This window comes from Hakea prostrata, chromosome 1 (genome assembly GCF_041222555.1).
Source record: "Hakea prostrata isolate BN-2017 chromosome 1, UWA_Hpros_2, whole genome shotgun sequence".
Taxonomy (NCBI): Eukaryota; Viridiplantae; Streptophyta; class Magnoliopsida; order Proteales; family Proteaceae; genus Hakea; species Hakea prostrata.
In genome coordinates, this window is record NC_142600.1 from 9,831,620 (window position 1) to 9,855,236 (window position 23,617).

General features: G+C 39.5%; 4 protein-coding genes across 4 annotated transcripts; 2 read left to right on the plus strand and 2 right to left on the minus strand.

The window, feature by feature from the left end:
• The first annotated feature begins 54 nt into the window (after positions 1-54).
• LOC149027331 (Nucleotide-diphospho-sugar transferases superfamily protein) lies at positions 55-5,253 on the plus strand. The gene is made up of 10 exons (XM_089161801.1): positions 55-236; positions 351-399; positions 1,217-1,323; positions 2,173-2,218; positions 2,691-2,825; positions 2,987-3,076; positions 3,226-3,357; positions 3,450-3,533; positions 3,663-3,727; positions 4,641-5,253. The coding sequence occupies exons 1-10, from the start codon at positions 118-120 to the stop codon at positions 4,825-4,827; spliced, it is 1,014 nt and encodes a 337-aa protein (XP_089017927.1). The 5' UTR covers positions 55-117; the 3' UTR covers positions 4,828-5,253.
• Positions 5,254-5,453: 200 nt separating this feature from the next.
• Positions 5,454-9,004, minus strand: LOC149027332 (GTP-binding protein Obg/CgtA). The gene is made up of 5 exons (XM_089161788.1): positions 8,182-9,004; positions 7,968-8,076; positions 7,773-7,855; positions 7,573-7,635; positions 5,454-7,431 (listed from the first exon to the last, which is right to left on the minus strand). Exons 1-5 carry the CDS (start codon positions 8,314-8,316, stop codon positions 6,118-6,120), a joined length of 1,704 nt encoding a protein of 567 aa, XP_089017914.1. The 5' UTR covers positions 8,317-9,004; the 3' UTR covers positions 5,454-6,117.
• Positions 9,005-9,137: 133 nt separating this feature from the next.
• LOC149027333 (uncharacterized) lies at positions 9,138-15,475 on the minus strand. The gene is made up of 6 exons (XM_089161812.1): positions 14,786-15,475; positions 13,962-14,159; positions 13,222-13,310; positions 12,936-13,130; positions 10,960-12,841; positions 9,138-10,110 (listed from the first exon to the last, which is right to left on the minus strand). Exons 2-6 carry the CDS (start codon positions 14,113-14,115, stop codon positions 9,425-9,427), a joined length of 3,006 nt encoding a protein of 1,001 aa, XP_089017938.1. The 5' UTR covers positions 14,116-14,159; positions 14,786-15,475; the 3' UTR covers positions 9,138-9,424.
• Positions 15,476-19,759: 4,284 nt separating this feature from the next.
• Positions 19,760-23,221, plus strand: LOC149027334 (putative protein phosphatase 2C 4). The gene is made up of 4 exons (XM_089161823.1): positions 19,760-21,609; positions 21,735-21,848; positions 22,390-22,654; positions 22,760-23,221. Exons 1-4 carry the CDS (start codon positions 19,954-19,956, stop codon positions 22,876-22,878), a joined length of 2,154 nt encoding a protein of 717 aa, XP_089017949.1. The 5' UTR covers positions 19,760-19,953; the 3' UTR covers positions 22,879-23,221.
• Positions 23,222-23,617: the final 396 nt, after the last annotated feature.

Sequence of the window (23,617 nt, forward strand, 5' to 3'; positions counted from 1 at the left end):
TTTCGACCAATAAAAATATAATTACAACTAAATGGCAGACTTCAAAGATCACCGCGGATAGATGGTTTTGTTCAGTGTTGAGACTTGAGACCTGGGAGGGAATTAGAGCAGTCGAACATGAATTGGCTATGGACAATCGCTGAACTCCTTGTATTTTTGGCTGTATTTATGATCTTAGGGATTGGATCGGCGATTTCCCTCGAGGCATGGAAGAGAAGATGCAACAACGGCAAAGAGTATGACAATTTTTTTCTTTCTCTTTAGTTCAGATCTCGATTGTCTCTAACTCATTGCCAGACTCTCCCCCTTTTCTTCTCTCCTAATCTTGAATTCTCGTGTACATTTTTCAGCCAAGACGATGTTCATTCGGTGTTCGAGGATCCAAATTCGTTGAAACGGGTAAGTTGCCTTCCCTTTTTGCTGATTCTTTCAGTTCTACTTAGAAAGCATTGAACGGTTACGGTATCAGGATTTTGCCGCATTGAGGGCTTTTGTTTGTTTAGTGGTGGATTAAAAAATCCAGTTTCACGATCACCTTCTTACTAAGTTACTTCGTTGAACCGTAAATATAGCCTTAAACTTCCCTCTTCGTATAAGTTATCACCTATTGAATTTTATGAACCTGCTATTATAGTCTAGTTATGCCCCCCACAACCAATCCCCCATCCAATGACAGCCGAAAAAGAAACTCCATTTGTTGAATCCAAACTATATGTAGAGAACCAATCCCTCTATGGAAGGATTGATATGCATTTTGCAGGATTCAGCTCACCCAATACAATGCTTTATTGAGGTAATTTTGCAAGACAAGAGTTATGGGAAAAGTACTGGAAGAGTGTGTTTAGTTCTTTGAGGATTTTAATCTGTGTAATATTGAAGATGTTAGGCGTTTTTAGTTCTCTAATTTGGGGAATTTATACGAGATAATGCCATTGATAATGAAAGCCAAGGGAACTTCCCTGCCTAGTTTTAGCACCTGTGTATGGTTCTTTTTAATTGAATTTTAGATTTGGAAAGGAAAATGTGTTGCATTCTCATCGCTGGAATTAACTCTTGAGCCTTCTGAGGGATATAGCTTGTATATCATTATCGTGGATATTTGACATTATTGTGTTGGGCAAATGTGTGAATAATCGAGCTCTGCAATTACAAGTTATTGAGACCATTGAAAATTGTTTGTGGAAAGTACTGATGGTGCTAAACCAATATGTCCCAGGTACCATGCCCTTGGATCTTTGATCCTGCAGAGAAGTACATATCTTTGATAATTCCTGCATTTAATGAAGAACACAGGCTTCCTGGAGCTCTCGATGAGACTATGAAGTAAGCAGCAGATGCATTTGTATATTTTATTGTATCAATTTATTCACTCTTTGTTCATTCCTTTCCTACTTTTGTTGTCAGCATTGTCCTGATTTGGATTTTGATAAGTTATTGCAGTTAATATGAATGTGATTCCCCCCCCCCCCCCTCCCCACCCCAAAATAATGCACAACAGAAAAGACAGGGGGGGGGGGGGAGTGGAATCACATTCTATTTATCTATAAAGTGTTCCTTTACCACCCACCATGCAACTCCCTATGTCGTTCTAGTCATATGACCATCCTCTAAAACTCACCTGTTAGGTTTGAACTTACAGGGGGCACCCTAGCTTACCTCTGCACTTTATTAACTACACTCTAGACATTGTGTAGCATGTCGCCTTCAAGGGATGCCCTAGCATAACATCTGAAAATATAAGGCTCTAGGATCCTCACAAAAGAGTTTGATCAATGTCTTGTTATAATTTTGTCTATTGATCTGATGCGCCAACCCTCCTTTGTCCAGGCTTGGCATTGGCAAGCATAAAATACTGGGAGGATCCCACTAAGATGTATTCTTTCAAATATAGGACTTATCCATAGATCAGGTAGAAAGCTACAAGTTTGTTTCACATACTTAGAAATATAATGATAAAGTTGTAAATAAACTTAGTACCTTGTGATGTCTCTTATCCAATATATCTCAAGCATAATATTTGGTATATATTTGGTAAAATAAACTTGGTGCCTTGTGATGTCTCTTATTGTGTAACCCTGTCATTTGCTATTTTAACATTATTGACATGCAGTTCAGGAAATGATATTGTAGGGAGAGAGTTGGATTATAATTATTGTAACTTTTCCATTGTAGTTACCTCCAACAACGGGCAGCGAAAGACAAGTCTTTTTCTTATGAGGTATCATTTTAACTGTAAGAATCATATGAAATAGATTTCACAGCCACATTTCTTCCAATGCACAACTCTTACTGTAGATATCATTTGAAATAGATTTCACAGCCATATTGATCATTTTATGTCAGCTTTGAGCTTTATACCTACGGGTGCAGGTGGTGCACCTGCAGTTATCCCAGCATTGCCACAAGAAGTGCTATTTATCAGGGGAGTTTTGGTAGTAGATGGAAAAATTTAGAGCTTTTCCTTTGGAGATTATAATTTCTAGTTTCTAAGTTTGTCTCAATCATCTTAACTTTCCTCCTAATGCCTCGTTTCATCTCCCAAATCCTATGACATTACAACAACTCCTCAGCTTTTTTTCAACCAAATCTTAGTGACATTGAGCATGATATATCGGTTATTTGTTCAAATTCCATTTAGTAACTATTGTATGTCAAACAATTTATGTAATCATTAATGATCTCTTGAACAGGTGGTAATAGTTGATGATGGGAGTGGTGATGGAACAAACAGAGTTGCTTTTGACTTTGTTAAGAGATACACAATAGATAATGTTAGGGTCATTCTTCTTGGAAGAAACCATGGCAAGGGAGAAGCTATCAGAAAAGTGAGTCTATTTAAATTGTTCCTTACCTGGTAACCAAAGTAGTCCATTCTTAGTACCCTCTTTTTTTTTTTCTTTTTTTTGGTTCCATCTTTTTCTTAATATTGTATATATAACATGAATTGATTGGAGCTCTTTGATATTGTGAAAGCATTGTAAAACAGGGAATGCTGCATTCACGTGGTGAACTACTATTAATGCTTGATGCTGATGGGGCAACTAAGGTTAATGACCTAGAAAAACTGGAAGATCAGGTATGGTCTTGACCATTTGCATTGTTGACACAGTTGCTCAGTTTAATTCAGTAGTATGACTCAGACCTCAGATTCAGGATTTAGGTTTCTCTGGTTTATATGTGGTATACTAAACGTTGTGTAGATTACATTGACATTTCATGTGTCAGATACATGCAGTGGCTAGAAAGGAACTCCAGTTGGAGAACGCACCATCTGGTGATTTGAGTGCAAGAGTTTCTGATATACCTATTGCTGCATTTGGTTCTCGTGCACATCTTGAGGAGAAGGCCCTGGCTACAGTTTAGTCATGTCACTTTAATTCACTTCGTTGTACCTTATTTTTTCCATAGCTTCACTTCTCTTGCTTATAGCTAATTACCTGATGTAACAGCGGAAGTGGTACAGGAATTTCCTGATGAAGGGTTTCCACATTGTGGTTCTCTTGACTGCTGGTCCAGGAATTCGTGATACACAGGTGCTTTTTCGGACAAAAAATGATAATATCCATTGAAATACTGGTAGTTCTCACTTGAATTACCTTCCTGGGCCTTTCACCAAGATATTGACAGTTTGCACATGTTCCATGATCTTTTGTCCATTGCAGTGTGGCTTTAAGATGTTTACTAGAGCTGCTGCTCGGAAATTATTTACCAACATTCGTTTGAAAAGGTATCCAAATTTGCCACTGTTGATGAGACACTTTGCCATGCATTTTGACCTGAAATGTTTCTTCTGATTAATTTCCCAAAATCATAGCGGCTTGTTGGTATGAGCTAATTCTTGGAATAATATATGAGTCATGCATTGTTTTAGTTTTATCTTTATTGAAAGCAATGTAAGCTGTGATATATTATCCGGCTGTCCGAAATTCAAGTGACTATATTTCACTTGTAGCTTCCATATTCAGAGAGTTTCTCCCAAGAAATGTATGAGTTCTAGGTACGGATGGCTTTAGCTATTGGAACCTTACCAAGGGAACTTTGCAATTAGGTTAATAATTAATCTTGAAAATTTTAAACTCTATGGTGTCAGTATTCTCAGGTTTTGAAAATGTGAATGGGATCAACAGAATTGACCCATTAGCCCCGGCTACTTCCGATTACCTCTGTTTTGATGGATACTGAGTCCGATCAAATTTAGGCATGTCCAGGCATTTCTGGCTGATTCCAGGACATTTGGGCTTGGGATAGACAGCAATGAATTCTGTGCCACCCAATTCCATGTGTAACCTTTGGGTATACCACATGATTATATGGTGAATCAACCATTTAACCTTCACTTGTGATTTCTTGAGTGATGGTTCTGGGAAGAACTCACGTTCTTTTGGCAGTGTGAGAATGTTTATTAAAAATACACCTCACAGAAAAAATTGGTTGCTTCAATTAGAATGAAGTATGCTGTATAACTTCGCATTCTGAATAAAAAGAAATTGTGAATTGCAGCATTGACAATTTTTTATCATAAGCAATTGGTGAAGTATGCATCATCTCTGTAATATATGAGTATCTGACGAAGCTAGGGTTACATGTAGGTATGAATTTTATGTTGGAGGGCTGATATGAAGTATGTGATCATTTTGCAGGTGGTGCTTCGATGTTGAATTGGTCTATCTTTGCAAGCACTTCCGCATCCCTATCATTGAGATATCTGTTAACTGGTCCGAAATTCCTGGGTCCAAAGTGAATCCGTTTAGCATACCCAACATGCTTTGGGAGCTCGGCCTCATGTCGGTGGGATATAGGACCTGCATGTGGAAAATTAGTAACTAATGTGGTAAATTTTGCAGCATATTGCAAGTTAGGAGATGGTTTCACTTTTCTTAGCAGATGATTCAGTAAAATTTGAGGCAAACTGACAAGAAGAGTGACTTCATGCTACATTTTGGCACCGGGTTTTTATTTTTTGCATCATGAGCAACAGACCTAACTGTCACCTCCATGACCTGCCTCACGATGGAGTGGTTGTCTTGGGCAATCAGGATTCAGGATTGCTTTTTAGGTTCAGTGTTTGCCTTCTTGCTAATGTTCATTCCTGATTAATGTGGCATAAACTTTTTGATAACAGAGGATTCTTAATGTTATTCACGTGATTCAATAGGAAACATTGATTAGCTCTTTCTTTATATTATTGGAAGTCAATGTCCAGTTGCACTTCGTACTCTTGAGACATCACTCGGCAACATGATTAATGTAATGAATTATTTCCTTCTCGCTTGGTTGCCTTATTATTGTCTTCTCCCCTTCTTTCTTGCATAGAATTTTTGTATTATTAGGTTATTCCCTTCATACTGGGAGATAGAAAAATATATAATATCCATGTTGAAGTCCTTGCATGCAGTGAGGTTTCTGCTTCATAGAACAAGCCCTGGATTATTAGGTAGTTCCCTTCATACTGTGAGATTGAAAAATGTCTGCAAATGAAACAGTAAGTAATGCCCTAGAGCTCCAATGTGAAACTGTTGTGAAGCCAACAAAAGTTATGGACAAATTTAAGATTAAACAGGTTGGGTGGTTTTAAGTCCACTCCCAGTTCTTTCCTACATCAGTTCTCCAATTGCAAACCGAGCTGACAATTGCTCTTTTATGTTCCAATAAGATCACTTCTCTTTTAGCAACGCAAGAAAAGGAACATAAGCAAGAAGTCTCTCCATGCCACCAGACAAATTTGCATAGCATGGATGCACCTATAGCCAAACTCATATAACCTGTTCTGACACACTGAAGATGCACAAACCAGGCTCGCAATTGACATTCAAGGGAACCCTCACCAGCAGCAATGGATATCTTTAACATGCTTTAAACCTCAATGGTCTCATGCAGATATGTCCTCAACTAAGAAAATGAAATTTAAGTTCATCATACTTTGAATGAGCATCGAGAGGTGCCTATGAACTGCTAGAAAACAGATCCTTCCCTTAATTGTCTAAGATAATACACAATCCATTCTATGAAGGCCATGATCCCTTGCCCTGCTATCAAACGGTGCTTCAACAATGCAATAAATTCAAAAACAAGGCAGCTTTTTTATGAAGAATACTGCAGCCTTCAATAGCAAAAACTTTAGTCAACTGTAATTCTATTTAAATCAACCCTCTGTGACTCTACCCCATCCATGAGCATTCGGAGACCGGCTCTCAACTCTGGTATCCCCTCCTCTAACACTGCACAAACAGGGAAAATTGGAACACCCTGAACCCTACTTTTTAGTTCTTCTAACACATACTCAGTACCCTCTTCATCAATCTTATTTGCAACCACTAAGGACGGTCTATCTGTCAGACCTTCTTGATGGTATTCAAGCTCCAGTACCAGATCTCTCAGCTGTTCCCATGGTGGAATTCCCTTTCTTCCATCCAGTGCTGCTGCCAGATCTACCACAAAAGCTAGAACCTTTGTTCGTTCTATGTGCCGCAGGAATGCATGTCCAAGTCCACGATTCTCATGTGCACCCTTTATGAGTCCTGGAATATCAGCCACAGTAATTGAGAAGAAGTCGTCATAGTTTAGATTTCCTAGATTTGGCCTAAGGGTTGTGAAGGCATAATGGCCTACAGCAGGCTTCGCCTTTGAAATGGCCCCTAGAATAGTACTTTTACCAGCATTCGGCATCCCAACTAGACCCACATCGGCTAAACTTTTAAGTTCTAATATTAGGACAGCTTCTGAACCAGGTGAGCCAACGCTATGCAAGGATTGGTCTTCATCTTCTGATAACTCAATTTCAGGGGCTCCATCCTTATGGTTACCATGTTTCATGTGTTTACGGGCCACATAAACCTTTGCAGAAGAGATATTGCCATGTCCACCCTCTCCTCCGCGAGCAATGATAACTCGCTGACCTGGTTCCTTTAATTCAGCAACATTATATTGTACTATTTCCACTTCTACTTCCTCATCTTCTTCCCATTCTGCCTCTGACATACTGTCATTCAATTCTACATCTTCCTCCTCATTCTCCCCTTCTTCAGAGCCGGAGACAGATTCATCCATAACTGTTTTGTATTGTCTTCTGAATGAAGAAGACCGAGCATAAGATCCCTCTGATGAACCCTGGAGACTCTGCAGGGTGCTCGGGTTTTTCTTGTTAAAACTTTCCACGCATGAAGATGAAACATCAAAGTTCTCTCTTTCTAATACCTCTGCTGTACTAGGGATGACTCTGTTCTGTCTACTGGATGTAGACGGACTACCTTGATTACCCCCAGGATCCAAAGTTGTCTTCTGTCGATTGGAAACAGACAGAGTACCCTCATTGACCTCAAGGTCACCTGGGATCTCCCAAGGATCCAAAGCTTTTGAGGAACATTTCTCAATGTAAGATGGGAATTCACCCTCTAGAAGATGAATTACAGTGCCAACAGGTACTTGCACAACCTACCATATAGAAACATGTTATCATTCAGTTTGGGTATTACACCCCCCAAAAAATAAAAATAAAACCATATGACTGCTAACAAGAAAATAATAACATAAAGGAACTTCACAAGGATAACAGAAGAGCTTCTAAATCATAACCTTGTCCGCCCCTCGGCTTCCTATCAGATTCTTCGAGGCTCCATGCCCTCCTTTCTTTGCATTCTGTGACAACAGTCTCTGTTATATTGTGAATGTCTTAACCCATTAAGGATTGCACAAGACAAGAAGCAATTGGGTTTATGATTCAATCATTAATGGTGGAGTCATGATTAAAGGGAGGGACTGAAGGAGTGGGTTACCAAGTGATGTTGCAGATTGCTGAAATCCCATACTGCGGCTGAGCATTCTAGAATCACATCACCACCTCTTCCACCATTCCCACCTACATTAATTCCAAAAGAAAGAAAAAGAAAACCATTACTATTGGATAAAACAGACACCGCAGTTCCAGAAGCTAAGTAATAGAAAATTAAACAAAGAAGAGCTAAGCCCACCATCGGGTTTGCCCCGGCGATCACATCGGCTACGACGGAAACTGTAACATCCATTGCCGCCATGGCCCCCTTTAGCCCAGAGCCTAAACCTGTCAATCATTCTTCTCTCCTGTAGAAAATCGCAGAACCCAGATGGAAAGCGAAATAACGTATTCAATCAAAATTAATACCATTAAATTATACAGACAAAGAAGATATCAGACATTTAAGAGACCTGTAAAGGCGCAAGCTTTCCCTTCTTGCAAGGAGCATCTGAGTATGAATAGACGGAACCGAAAAGGTACTGAGGCTTGGGAGATCTCCTTGGGGATCCGAAGTAAGGAATCACCGTTATACGCCGCCACCACATTTTTGAGGAAAAAGAAATTTCTTGATTAGCTATCCGGAGACGTAGAAGAACGCAGATGCTTTCGTGTTTGGTTTTGCATACAGAACCGTGAACTTGCAGAAACGATATTTGCACAATGTCGCAGAGAAATCGGCGAATTATCGCCCGAAAATGACTTTACCACCGATTAGTTGGACGAAAAATAAAAAACGTAGGTTTTGTAACCTCCCCATGAATCATTCATGGCCGCTAGTACTTCCTACCTCTCTGACTCTCCCACCTTTGAAACTAATCAAGTTCGATGGTTTCATTCCTGACTGTAGAAGTAGGTGGAACTGTGGGAATCAGTGAAGATAAGTAGAGATGGGTAAGAAACGAAATGATGAATTTCAGGCTCCAGCGGAACCAACAGACCGAGAAGATCAACTTGCTTCTGATCACCGCCGGCTTATGTTATCTTCTTCTCCTGCACATGCCTTGCTTCCTTTCACAAATCGACTGGATTAAACTGCTCCATCGTGTAAAGGAAACCGATGAACTCTCTGTTTGGCACTCAAGAAACGGAGAAGAAGGTCGATGCTTTCCAGCTTGGTTTTGCATACAGAACAGCGAACTTGCAGGCGGTGAGATCGATCATGGGGGTTTTGGGGCGGTTTAGGGTATTTAAGGCAAAGGGCATCGAACCAATCGATTATTTTAATTCGGGTTTCATTTGTGTTTGATACTTTCCATCCTACCCACAAATCGCGTATATGTTTACACAAAAATAAAATATAAAAAAATCGCCAACTGAGCCAATCAAAATGTTTTTTTTTGGAGGATATATTAATCCCAAAAAGATATCATCGGAGGAATAGAAACCAATGGGAGTTTATAATAATATAGGAGATCAATCCTGCAGCAAGACATCAGCTTGGGCAGGTGTCTGCCGAAATTGCAATTGCAACAGTTGAATAAGTGTAAAATGTAGTCGAATTTAGACAATAATTATGCCTTTTTCTATCTTCATCTGTATCTATACAAGGCTTTAACTGAAGAAACTCTACAAACTGGAAAAATAAATCAGAAGCCAAAACTTCACATCGGAGGGAAAACACAGAGGAAAAAAAGCACCTGATGGAGTTACACTTCAGGATTCCTCAAGCTCAAGCAGAACTTCATCCAGAAGGTCATCCCATAGCCAATCCTCAAGTTCAAGTCCAACACATTCACATTCAAACTGAAGGCTCATCCACCCATCAGCCTTGGCAAGATCTCGAGCCACGACGTGATCCAGTGAATGATCAAACTTGGGTTGATAACTTAGGAGCCAGCTAATACTGGCCCATACCTCCTCAAGAACATGGCACCCAACGGGCATTGGGCGAACGTTCAAGTTAATGGACAAGGGTTGTGGCCAGTACATGAATGACCTCTCATAGATATCTATTAAGGTTTCACCAATTATATCGAACAAGAGCTGGTGATCAAAGCTGCAGCTGCTAGATTCCTGTGTAAAACAGTATACTTCTTCACACAATGAAGGGTCCATTGGTTGGTCTGGTAAATGCCATGTACCGAGGCTCCCTTTACCACTGAAGCCGGATACCTCGAGCACTTCCCTCACATAATGGAAGTTGGATTCATCCTTTTTATCCACCTGGAAGTGGAGAAGGTTACTATCAAAAAGCTTGCTCAGACTTTTCACACTCTCAATCTCTGTCATGCTCCTATTTGCATATGGAGGAGAGTCCACAGAAGATGGTTTCTGCAAGTCAACAAAAGGATCCACCTCGTTGAACTCAATGGTCCTCAGTTTCGACCAAGAGTCCACTTCTGTTTGAAATGGAATAAGCCAAATTTAGCATCAACATTCATTTCAGAAGTCATAATCTAATTAAATCAACAATACTGCAACCTATTTTTTTTTTCTCCGAAAACATCAGTGCACAAGTAAATTTTTTTTAACAAAAAAAAAAAAAAAACCTAAGAACTTAAGTTTCATTGGACTAAAGTTGTCCTGGGCACCAGTGAATTTATTTCAAAAGCCAACAGCTCAGTCTTGTGCAGGCCATTGTGATCAGTACCATATACACATTTTTTTCAGTTATCAAATAGAAGTAATTGACTTTTTTTCACTGTAAGAAAACAAAATACTTAATGACAAATTGAAATATCTTGTCAGATACACTATCTAAGCTGACATTAGATTACTGTCCATTTTGAAGGAGCCATTACCAGAGAAGATAAGGCCCCTTTTAGACAAAGGATATTAGTCCTTCAAAAAAATTTAGCTATATATATATAAATGTTTTGGGAAAAGGGATTGTGTCTGTGCATCAGTTTGTTAAATAAAGGCAGGGGTGTTATGGTTATTTATGACATCTTTTTTGGTCATCATCATCAAACCAGTCATGTTGACTGGGGGCCCACAGGAGAGGGGAGTGGGTGTGGTAGGGAGGGAGGTTCAAACCCATGACCTCCTTTGACTTATTTCCTCTACATGGAAGGCTGCCACCACTGTGTTAGAAGCACATCCACGTCATTTATGCCATCTAAGCATATGCATGACCACAAAAACTTTCTCTTTTAGCAAACAAGCATTTTAAAAAAATGCTCATTATAATTAGAGTGTGTGAAGTGATGCTGTAGTGTCTAGGGTAAATAATTGGCCTAGGGAGTTACCTTCTGTGATGATAAACCCTGAAGTATCAGAATCTAGAACAGAGTCCGGACTTGGTAGTGCCTGTTTAATACAAGCATCTGGTGCAGGCTCAATTTCCTGTGGAGAGTGAGAATTAGATACATTCTCCAGCAATATCTGGTTGTCCAAATCATCAATTAATTTATCTTTTTTATCAATATCATCTGGATTGAGTTTCAGCTCCACGTGATCCTCCTGAAATTGATTACTTCGACTCACTTCCTCCACCATTTCTTGATTTGCATTTTCTACTCTCACTTCCACTAACGTTTCTTGATTTGCATTTTCTGCACTCACTTCCACAAACGCTTCTTGACTTGCATTTTCTACGCTCACTTCCACCGACGTTTCTTGACCTGCATTTTCTGAACTCACTTCCACCAACGTTTCTTGACTTAAATTTTCTGCACTGACTTCCACCAAAGTTTCTTGACTTGCATTTTCTGAACTCACTTCCGCCAATGCGTCTTGACTTGCATTTTCTGCACTCACTTCCACTAACATTTCTTGACTTGCATTTTCCGCACACACTTCCACCAATGCTTCTTGACTTGCAATTTCTGAACTCACTTCCACCAATGCTTCTTGACTTGCAATTTCTGCGCTCACTTCCACCAACGTTTCTTGACTTGCATTTTCTGCACTCGCTTCCACCAATGCTTCTTTACTTGCATTTTCTGAACTCACTTCCACCAATGCTTCTTGACTTGCATTTTCTGAACTCACTTCCACCAATGCTTCTTGACTTGCACTTTCTATAGAAGGTTCTAACTCACTGTCATTCTTTGTACCTACAAGAGGAATGGCAAACTTTCGATCGGATATTTCAACGCCAGCAGTGCTGTCCCTACTTGGCATCCCCAAACAAAAAGTATCATGTGACACCTCACTTTGCAGAGGAGTAAGGGACCTGTATTCAGGTAGAGATAGAATCCTGCCCAAGGCTTTTGGGGCAGGTCCACTATGGGAACCTGCATCTTCATTTGTCAGCTTTAATCTGCAAGATAGATCTTGCTTAGATTTTTTGCTGAAAGTGGACTCATACAATTTAGAGTATTTATCCAGTGATTCCCTAAGAGAGGCTGTTCTTCTCAAGGGATGGAGTACGCCCTTGCTAAGACCAAAGACAGGGCTGGCACTCCGAGAACTCTTTGGGCTGTTCTTATACTCACAGTCTGTAGTGAGCTCCTGCCAGTGAGCAAACACCCCCTTCTTCCCATTCTTGGAATGCTTACGACCATAAGGGACTCTATCAAAAATGGCATCCATGGATATCCGGCGACATTCCTTATGAGTATCTCTAATTGCATATCTTATCCTCTGCTTTATACTTTTAAAAGTATTTGTAGCCACTCGATGATCTCCTTGGTTCTTAAGTTCATCGGACGAACACCGAGAATGGCCTGAAAGATTGACAGGTTCAGCAGTTCCTATCCTTTCTTTCTCATAACCATCAGTTATCAATGGGAAAGGCTGCGTGACTTTGTCATCAGAAGAATAAGTTGTGGGCAAGTTTGCAGATGAACTCCTAGCATGAAACTGCCCCTTTGGTCTTGTAGAAGATGTAATATCCCACAGTTTGTGATTGAGTTTGGATGACCTAACATTGTTTTTAGATGACAAATAGGCTACAGGGAATGAATCTGACTTAGTCAATTCCCTCTTAGCACCGGATATCTGGAAGTCCTGGAACTGATATGCCAGAGAAGAGTCTGGATCTTGTAAAATCTTTAAAAATAATTCCTTGTTTGCCTGAAATATCTCCTGAACATCTGAAAATTCCTTCGATAGGGGGAATAGAGCTTCTTTGATGAGATCCTTAGCATCCAAGTACTTCTTTGGACTGTCTGTGTCCATTTTATCCTGAAAATGTGAAATAATTCTCAATTAGCTGTGTCTCTAATTCATCAACCTGAATATTTTTGCAGTGGTTTATATCATTCATTGTTCCAAAAACCTTAAAGTAAACATCATTTGAAGGTTCCAAATGATGGATGGAATCAGTACGCAGTAACCGTTGTTGTGCAGGAAATGCTGAATTCTGGTGTTTGTTGTCATCTTCTTTTGACATTTCTTCAGCAATTAGTGTTTTCACGTGCGCTTTGCAGGATTTCTTGGAGGTTGGGCTTGTCCCTGACATTTTTTCTTCCATCTGAAAAATAAAAGTATTCAGATTCCTTAAAGTAAACATCATTTAAATAAACACTGGAAGCATGTTTCAAAGAGCATCATGCATTACTTACAAGCAATCTGTTCACTTCACCATCTGTGGAATCTTCATCTGCTTCAGTTGTATCACGTGTATTCTGATCCATTTTTGAATATTTAGAGCCTGGGAAAAGAAAGTTACAAGAATTACAAGGCATATATGAATAGGAGTCATTGGGTGTCATATTGCTAGACTTTTCCATGTCAGCAGTCTGCACTAGAAGTATACTAGCACTTTTGTTCTGAACATGGGGACTGTGAACTGGACTACAAATCTGTCTGATATTGTCCGCAAATATCCTGGCTTGATACAATTGTATCCCCAGCCTTCTTTTTTTGGATACTTACATTACAAAAATTAATATCATGATTATTGCTGTTCTATAGCAAGCTACAGGGTGACAACAACCTCTTACCATTTGTTTAAGGCTGTTTATAGGTATCTGAGGCATTTCACAGTGAGAAAATAAGATAACCTTGTATTCTCTCTGAGAGAAACAGAATTTGCTTATGTATTAAGATTGAAATTGGCATCATGATTCTTTCTTTTCAAGCCACAAAATTTCCAGTTGGGTTTGATATTTCATTCTTTCTTACTTGTCAATGGATAAGAAAAGTGAACTGGAAAAGTAGAAGGGAAAGGGGAGTACACCAAACAACATGCTGACTGAGTTGATACTAAGTTGGAACTGGTGAAAGCAATCTAAACTACATGAACCTGCAAGACGAAAACATGAAAGAACCAAGGCTAAGAGAGTCCAAGAGGATTTCTTACCCATAGAAAGTCTTGAAGCGCCATGTCTCTTGTATGGTAACATCTTTTTAACATTATGCCATTGATGGAAGTCAAGGATATTAAAAACACCTGACATGCAGCCCCTATTGTCAAATGTGAGGCTAGAAGATTTGCGATGCATTTGCTTTCCCATTCGAATTGATAACAGGAAGAGATTACGATTCTAAAATGTCAAACCTGATCAACAAAATTAATCAGAATTATGTTAACTCTTTTATGAAATATGAATTGCGCATTGGAGTTTTCAAATACATGCATATCCAACACACACAGACTACCTCTAGCATCATTACTGTACGAGGAATTGTAATATTTATTTTAGCAAGCTGGTATGTTCAAGATTTCCTTTTTGAGGATCAAATTTATTAGAAGGTGACAAAACCAAATAACCCATCAAATACAAAAGCAGTAAGGTCTAGGCCTAACTCCTCGAACAAGAAAAGAAGCACTATATGCTGAGTAACCAGAGAAGTTGACCCTCCTCCTCCGACTCCCTCCAACCCAAAAAGAAAAACTTCCAAAAACTCTTCATTAATCACGAACAGAGCAAGAATTAACCTGAAAGGCTTCAAGAATCTCTAAAGGTACAAAGTAATAGACCTCATATTGATATGAAAAACTGAAGAGTTGATCTTAAGATTAAGAAATGCCATCATCAAGGGTAAAAGTTGGAAATTTCCATCAATTTAATTCATAGAAGGTGCGGTGCGCATTGGGGTGAAAGTGAGAGATGATTGCATGAATGAACCACTAACAACAAATAAACACAAGGGTAACCAAATAAATAAAGAAGCTATTCATACCGTTGTGTAGGGAAGCGGCTACCAAAGCGAAGAAGAGAAGACGAGTGAATAGAAGCCTTGTGGCCATTAAGACAACTACTCCAATGCAGTTTGAAAGAAGAAAGGGAGAGAGAGAGAGAGAATGGGGGTTAGGAGAACTAATAAGAAGCCAATTATAACTTACCATGTAATTGATTGAAGCAAGAAGACAGAGGAGGAAGAAGAAGTAGACTGAAGAGATGAGCAGGAGGAGGAGGAGGAGGAGAAAAGGGAAGGAAGGTTAGAGGAACCTCGCAGGAATGGAACATTGGAATTTGGGTCTGGTAAAGTGAAAAACAGGTCCTTCCCCAGATGGGTTTCTCAGATGGTTGGGCTGTAATTGGGGTTCTGGGTAATCCTACGCAAAGTGAGAGACGCAGAAACAAACGAAGACACACCAGAATTAGAAAGAGGTAATACATATAACTTCATCAATCTCATCCTCTCCTTTCTTCAGTTGTCTCTATTTATCCGCCAACTGTTTTGGGTCCTTCTCTCCTTCCTTTGCGCGTCATCTTTGGAAAAAACTTTCTCCATTGGAGATTTGGAGTCAAATCATGACGCTTGTCCGTCCGGGCTGGGATTGGAGACTTTGTTGGTGTCAATCGAATCGCGTTAAAAAACATGAAATCTTCATTGCAATGTGACAAATCCAAGATTCTCTCATCTGGGTTTTCTCCGATGGTCGCGTTCTTAATTTATCGATAAGTATTTATTTTTGGTACGGTGCTTTTTTTTAATACTGGAAACGAAATGTCGCCCATCGTTGGCTATGTAAAAGTACTTTTGTTGAAACATTGGAAGATCAACTAAACTATTTCTTAGTTCTTCTAACAGGAGAAAAAAAATTAAAAAACAAAATTGAAGTAAAATATTGACCACCGTTAGATAATTTTAAAAAATTGGACTTAAATCACCAAACTCACATACCTAATGTAGGTTATATTTTTCATTTCTCTTCCTAAACATATTTATTCTTTTTTTACTTTGAATTTCACAGGCGAAAGCTGAAGTGTCTTTATCTTTCAATCTGATATAGATTTTCAAGCTATAAATTATTCAATTAAATTAAATAGTCTATGCAAAACATACTCTTAATTTATAAATTGAAAATTTCTTTTATAACGTGAGCTCAAACACTTGAATTTCAGTTAGGAGCATATTTCTTTTAATTTTTATTAAAAATGATAAAAAAATTATTGATGTAATCACTATTATAGTGATCAATTTATAATGCCAAATCCCACAAACCCCAAGTGAGTCGGGGAAAAAATACCTTCAATAATTATAAAAAAAAATTATTTTTTATTTTATTGGTAAAAAGATGAAACACATACATAATAATAAAATGTAAAAAACTCATGGGTAGAGTTGCATCAGCAAACCATAGAGCAGAAATAGACCAAACCATTAGACACGACATTGATAGAGCCATCAGTAAACAAAGTTCTTTTCCTTCATTGAAATAAAGAGAATATCATATGAGAAGGGTAATGGGTTTTTTAACTCTAAGGTTGTAATTCTTACGTTGAGTTTGGATTGGATAAGGTTCAAGGCCTCGAGCCAGCCTGAATTGGATATATTTTAGATTGATTGACCTCAAGTCCTCGCCACGTTTGTTTTTTTTTTTTTTTTTATAGGACGTTTTTATATATAGGGGGTGGGGATATTACATATGCCGTTCCTAAGCGTTGAACTACAACCTCTCCTCTAAGAGATATGGATCTTACTGGTTCTTTCTTATTTTCTCAATGCATTGGAAGACCGAGAAAAAAATCAGCGTTGGTTAATTAGAGTAACTAGGCCCAGCCCAGCTCGATCAGAGTTAATCAATGTGGGCCTAGGTTGGGCTTGATCGAGCAGGACTGGGCTTTGATACGAGATGGGAGAGTCGGATGAAGCTTTGCAAAAATATCGAACCCAACACCCATAACTGAGGCCCATCATAGCAGAAGAAGTAGTAACTGGGCTGGGCCAATTGCTTGGGCTGCGTTGCATGGGTTTTGTAGCTGTTGGGCTAACGGGCAGAAGGCAATATGATTTTTTGAAATACAACTATCAATCTAGAATGCATTCTGAAAATACATACCAAAAAACAACAATAGTTTTTTGAATTTATCAGATTTGCAGAAACAGTTAACTGTCCCCTCCATCTCCTCAAAAAAACAAACAACAGGTGCACTGTAAAGTGAAGAAGATCTGATAGTTGTCACTCAAGGGGATTCGATTGAATTGATTCTGATCCAAGAATCGATTACAAGGCATCTGGGTTTTTTTATGCATGCTCATAGAGATAATCAGAAAAAGAGATCAAACCAAGCACGCTTCTGTCTTTACTCAATTCCTTTTTGTTCGATTGAAATCCATTTACAGTGGAGATTGCAAGGATTGGTATAGGATCTCTTCTTGTCTGCATTACATCATGGATTTTTTGAATGTGGATGATATGTGTTCTTGCCAAGCTTTCTTGGTGGACTAGAAATGTTACTTTATAAGGATTTGATGGTTGTAGGTTTAGATTATGCTATAAAATTTCTAATTGATTCAGTTTGACAAAGATTAACACCTCAAAAGTAAGAAATCAAGAATTCAAAAATCAGGACTTTGATGTTTTATACAAATTACTGCTTTTGCTTCAAGAATAATCAAACAGTTGCACCTCAAAAAAATGTTGAATATATATAAAGAGGAAGGAGTCTCTTTCTTTTTTCCTTTTAAAAAATTTGGAAGTCAATGCTCAAGCGCATTATAATATCTCCTAGGTGTTTTGGAGAAATCTATGGCCCCTAAAGCTAAGGTTAACATGGGTGGAACTCATTACATTATTATTATTGTATTTCTTAAAAAAGAAAACCTTATAAGTAGAAGAAGCTTCCTGTATTGGGTTTTTCAGGGGAAAGTCTAAAGTTATTAGCTAGGTTTCATAAATCGAATCTAGAATCTCTCTGTCTGGGCAGGCCTTTTGCTCAATCTCTCGTACTTTTGATGGCCTACCGGTGATATCAAGGCCAAGCCATGTCTCGCCCATTTAGGAGGGTAGAGGGATGGCTAGAAGGCCTGCTCGGGCGGAGAGGATCTATTTCCATATAAATTCCTAGCTGATTTTGTGTGGGCTTAATGCTTAAGGAAAGAGTTTAGAGAAGTGGTAATGAGTTGGGTTATAAGGTAAGGGGTGGTGATATATGGAAAAAGAACAGTTGGTAGGTGAGGTGAGGTGAGATGAGGTGGTGGGTCAGGTGAATGGATTGTGGAGATGGTGGCCTGGAAGGGAAGGGTGTCTTCATTCTCCACTAGCTATTGTCTTTTTATATTAAATGATGATGGAAGCTTTGAAATCTCCAATCTCAAATGGGTTTGTTATTATGGAAGTGGAAGAAAAGATTAATCTAACTAACCCTCTCTTTGCCTTTTAATAAAGAAAAAACAGGTAACCATGGTCTTCTTTTACTTACTATTTTTTCATACTCATTTTCAAGTTATCCGGCTTCCAAAGTGAGAGCACTACAGTGTCACCATTACAAATTCTCTAACCATCTCCGGTCTTCCGTGTCTCACACACGCTCACTCATCACACTTATGATGCATGAGCTCAAGACGAAGGTGCAATGGAAGGTTTACTTTTAGTTTTTGTTTTTTTGTCAAAATTCAGAAGTAGGTCTCTATCCTAATGTACGATAAAAAAAAATATAAAAATATCATAAACCTCTGTCCATCCGGACAAACTATATGACATGAATCATGAAGACAGGCCAATTACATATATAGAAGTTGAGAGCATTGACTTTTAATTGAACACTCAGAGGTCAATCGGACCGTGTGGATCATATCGGATCAAGGGAAAACTCCGACGAACGTACGGTTGGATCACATGTGAGAAATTAAATTAAAAAGGTCAACTTGAAAAGGTCAACTGGTCAGCATCTTAATTTAAAACAGTTCTCAGCCGTCCAATGTTCCAATTTTCCCCACTATGCATGCATGATTGGTTGAGTATAAAGGGTTCTTTCTCTCATGTGCGGAAGGGTATAAAGGTCAACAAAAAAGAGGGGTATTCTCGTCAAAATGCTATCACGATACATGGGGCATGGGCAACGCTGCATGCCTGCAACACACACCACCCAATCACGCGTCGCTGTAAGCGGCGGAAGCTGGAACAAGTGACCAACTCCGCCACCAAGCACCACCCCAGGTTTACCGTTTACCCCAACTTTTCTTTTAGAATTACCAAGTAGGACAAAAGAAAAACAAAAGGCGCTCTGAGGAATTTAAAAAAAAAAAAAAAAAAAGTCAGCCCAACTATTTTGATTATTAATATTATTATTTGGTTTTTCGAGGATGCGACCATATGATACGAGCATGTATGTGTGTATGTATGCTGGGGATTGGTTCACAGCGTCAGAACAGCTATCATTTTCTTACACGTGGCAGTCAACGCTTCCATGATAATCTGGCATCGATATGTACGGTGTGTCTGCACCATCTATTACGGGCCCACCTCAAAAGACGGTTCGATTTCGGCCTTTGACTTTTGTAGGTACCTTCGACCACTAGCACCACCACCAGCAGCATATGGATTTATTACATCGCTTTTCTAATGAAATTACGAACCATGCCATGCCATGCCTTTCGTTTGGCGACACGGGATCGGAGTCCTTGTTAACTCATGGCCGAGTCGATGAGTCGATGAGTCGATCGATGACTTGACAAAGCAAAGCCAAAACAGCTTCTCTCCTTTTGTCCAAGTCCAAAGGTAAAGGCCGCATCCTTGTTTTAGGTTTTAACTCTTAGTCAACGCCTCTGCACACATATCGCGAAATAGGAAATTCGAATTTAACCCCAAAACAAATAAATAAAACAAAACAAAAGAACTCCTCTTACCCAAAAGTCAACGACTCTCCTTCTTTCATTTCCTCTCTCTCTCTCTGACGAGTCTGCATCATCTCATCATCACAATATTAATTCCCACCCCCAGAACCCAGTGTCTTCGATTCTTCCTCTTCGCTCCTTCCCTCTTCCCTCTTCTCTTCTCGTCTCGTCTGCAGAGTCATAGAAACAGAACTAGTGGAAGAGAAATCGAAGGCATGAAAGATCTCTTCTGAATCACTAAACTCGATCTATCAATTGCTCCTGTTGGAATATTATTTTCACTGATGGGTAACGGAGTTGGGAAGCTGAGCTTCTGTTTCTCAGGCGCAGGAGGAGCACCTCGTAAGAACGACATAGGTGTACTGATATCAGAGCCTCTGGATGAAGGGCTTGGCCACTCTTTCTGCTACGTTCGTCCTGATCCATGCCGCTTCTCTTCTTCGTCTAAGGTCCATTCCGATGAAACTACTACCTTCAGAACCATTTCCGGTGCCTCTGTAAGTGCCAACACTTCTACCCCTTTGTCTACTGCTTTTGTCGATCTCTACTCCTATAACAGTCTTGATCGAGCTGCTGCTTTTGAGAGCTCTTCTTCCTTCGCTTCCATTCCTCTGCAACCAATTCCTCGCTCTTTGTTCAGTTCTGGTCCTTTGTCTGGCACTAGTACCACCTTCTCAGGATCCATCGAGAGAGGTTTCATGTCAGGACCAATCGAAAGGGGTTTTGTTTCTGGTCCTCTCGAGCGCAGTGCTATCTTCTCTGGTCCTTTAGATAAAGGCCCTGATGAGTTTCAGAGGAGTTTATCCCAAGGGGGTTACGCATTGAGACCTCGATCCAAGAAGGCTTCTTTCATTGGGGTTCTTCGCAAGGCCATCGCTAAGACCTTAACTCGTGGTACCCAGACTTCAATCCTCGCTCCGGGGATCAAAAGGGTTGCCTCTGTGAAGGAATCCGATTGGGCTGACAAGAACGATCTGACCATTAACAGCACCAATCTAAGCAGCGAAACCAGCTTGGAAGATGACGATTCTTCGGAAGGTCAGAATCTTCAATGGGCTCAAGGAAAAGCTGGAGAAGATCGAGTTCATGTTGTCATCTCCGAAGAACATAGCTGGGTTTTCGTTGGGATTTATGATGGATTCAATGGTCCTGATGCCCCAGATTATCTTCTCGCTAATCTTTATTCTGCTGTACACAAGGAGCTCAAGGGCTTATTATGGGATGACAAGCACGAACCCGCCAGTGCTCCGGTGCTGGAATCTTGTTTGCAGGAGGAGGTTTTAGTTCATGCCCAAAGTTCTCATCCTAGTAGAAATGAAAACCCTAACTGTTTTGATTGTTATTATCGGTGTGCTCAGCCTGAGACAAGCTCCTCTGGTAGTGGAGATGATAACTCCAATTCGAATTCAAACTCAAACTTGAAGAGGAAAAGCAAAAGGAGTTCGAGGAAGGTTAGAGGGGCAGCGAAGAAATGGGAGGAGAATCAGAGAAGATGGAAATGTGAATGGGACAGGGAGAGATTGGAACTCGACCTCAGATTAAAGGAGCAATTGAGTGACTCTGTTTCCGGATCTAAAACTGTTACTCACTCCGATGTCTTGAAAGCTCTTGCTCAGGCTTTGAAAAAAACAGAGGAAGCCTATTTAGAAGTTGCAGACAAGATGGTTATGAATCCTGAGTTAGCTCTGATGGGCTCCTGTGTTCTGGTTATGTTGATGAAAGGGGAAGATGTCTACTTGATGAATGTGGGTGATAGTCGAGCAGTTTTAGCTCAGAAAGCAGAGCCCGACCTGTGCATTGGTAAGGGTCCTCAAGACTTGGAACGGATCAATGAGGAAACTTTGCATGATCTTGAAGCATTTGATGGTGATCAACCCTACAGCTTACCTGGTTTAGCTGCTGTTCAACTAACTCTGGACCATTCCACTTGTGTGGAAGAGGTAAAACGCTTAAACATAGCCTTTATGTATTAGGCTATCTTGGCTTATTCCCATATATGATTTGCATGGTTGTGGATTCCTTTTTGTTAGGCAATCCCATGACTTGAATCTACTCTGCATTTCAGGAAGTCCAGAGAATAAAGAATGAACATCCAGATGATGCCTCTGCTCTCTTGAATGACAGAGTAAAAGGCTCCCTGAAGGTCACAAGAGCTTTTGGAGCCGGCTTTCTAAAACAGGTGCATTTTCAACTGTTAACTATCAGCATGGATGCTCTAATTTTGCTACACCACACGGCTTGATTCTGTTCTAATGTCTTTTACATTACTCCTCAAACTTCTTATACCATCTTCCTTCTGCTTGAAGTAATACAAAACTCTCACCTAAACAATACTAATTTCTGTGGATGATGAGGATAGAAAGTGGGAAGATGATACTTTTGGCCCTCCCTCTGCTACCTGAATCATAATGGAAAGTTAGTTATTCCTACTTGGGGAACTCTGGGGCCATAAACCTTAATTCATTAGATAGAATCCAATTGATCTTTTGCTTTAAAAGTCCTTCAGATGAAACCAATTAAACTGAGAGTATTGGTAGAACATTTTGCAATGGGTGCAGAACAATATCCTGCTGCCTCTGAAATTGGAGTTCATTACAGACATGATAGGAAACATTTGATTATTCATGTTTATGAGGTTAAAAGTCACTTCTTTGATGCACCAAGTTTGATTGAATAGAGGTTTCGCTGTTTTTGACCTGTTATATTCTTGGTTTGTGCAGCCAAAATGGAACAATGCACTCCTGGAGATGTTCAGAATAGACTATGTAGGAACTTCTCCATACATCACCTGTTGCCCATCTCTCAACCATCATAGACTGGGGCCTAAAGACAAGTTTTTGATATTGTCATCCGATGGGCTCTACCAATATTTCACCAATGAAGAGGCAGTCTCAGAAGTTGAACTGTTCATTTCTTTTTCGCCTGAGGGAGATCCAGCACAACATCTTGTTGAAGAGGTCCTGTTTCGTGCAGCTAAGAAAGCTGGTGAGTCTTGATTTACAACCCAAAAGAAAGATGGTTGATGTAGAGAAGCTTAAATCATTCAAACACTCTTAACCTAACTTTGAGATTGATTTTGTTTTATCACAGGTATGGACTTCCATGAGTTACTCGAAATACCACAAGGGGATCGTCGCCGATATCACGACGATGTCTCTGTCATTGTTATCTCTTTGGAGGGATGCATATGGAGATCATCAAGTGTTTAAGTATAGAAGTCCACATACAGAAAATATAGAGTCTTTTCACTGAAAACCCAAGGCCCTTCTTTTTGTTCCTTTTGTTTACCATTTCCCTTTTTCCCAAGCTACCTTTGTAACATAGCAATTTAAACTCCGGTGAGAGACAAGAGAGTCTTAGTTGTGTATAGATGTAAAAACTGCTTCTTTATTTTAAACAGTTGTAGAAAAGTTGTAACTTCCAATAAATGGTACTCCTCAAAAGAGTTCCATTATGAAAATTGATTACTAAATAGAGTGACCCATTGGTCCCAATGCTTCTTTCTTCAGAATTTGCATTCTGGGTTTCTCTCTTTTTTTCTATTTTCTTTCCTAAACTCCTTATCAGTAAATTGACAAAGTTGGTGCCCCAGTAGAAGGGACCAGCTTTGCATTTTGACTCAAGCAACTAAATCTACCTGTGAAATTACACGATAAAGTCAATATTCACATTTTTGGATGGACATTCAAAAACCGGACCTTAAATGCAATTTAAGTACACAAAAGTAATGTTCCAAGAATAGAATCAGAGCAGTATTCTATCTTCAAGTGCCACTCAATTCAATTCCCATATTCCAAATTATCTTTCTCCAACTGTTTCATATTCCTCGCGTAAATTCAAATGGAAAGAAGAAAAAAAAAACAACCTAAAGTTTGACCTTAAAGAGGAAAAGCAAATCACCCAGCAACCTTTTAACGGCTAGTAAATACTTAATCTTTGATGCGCTAA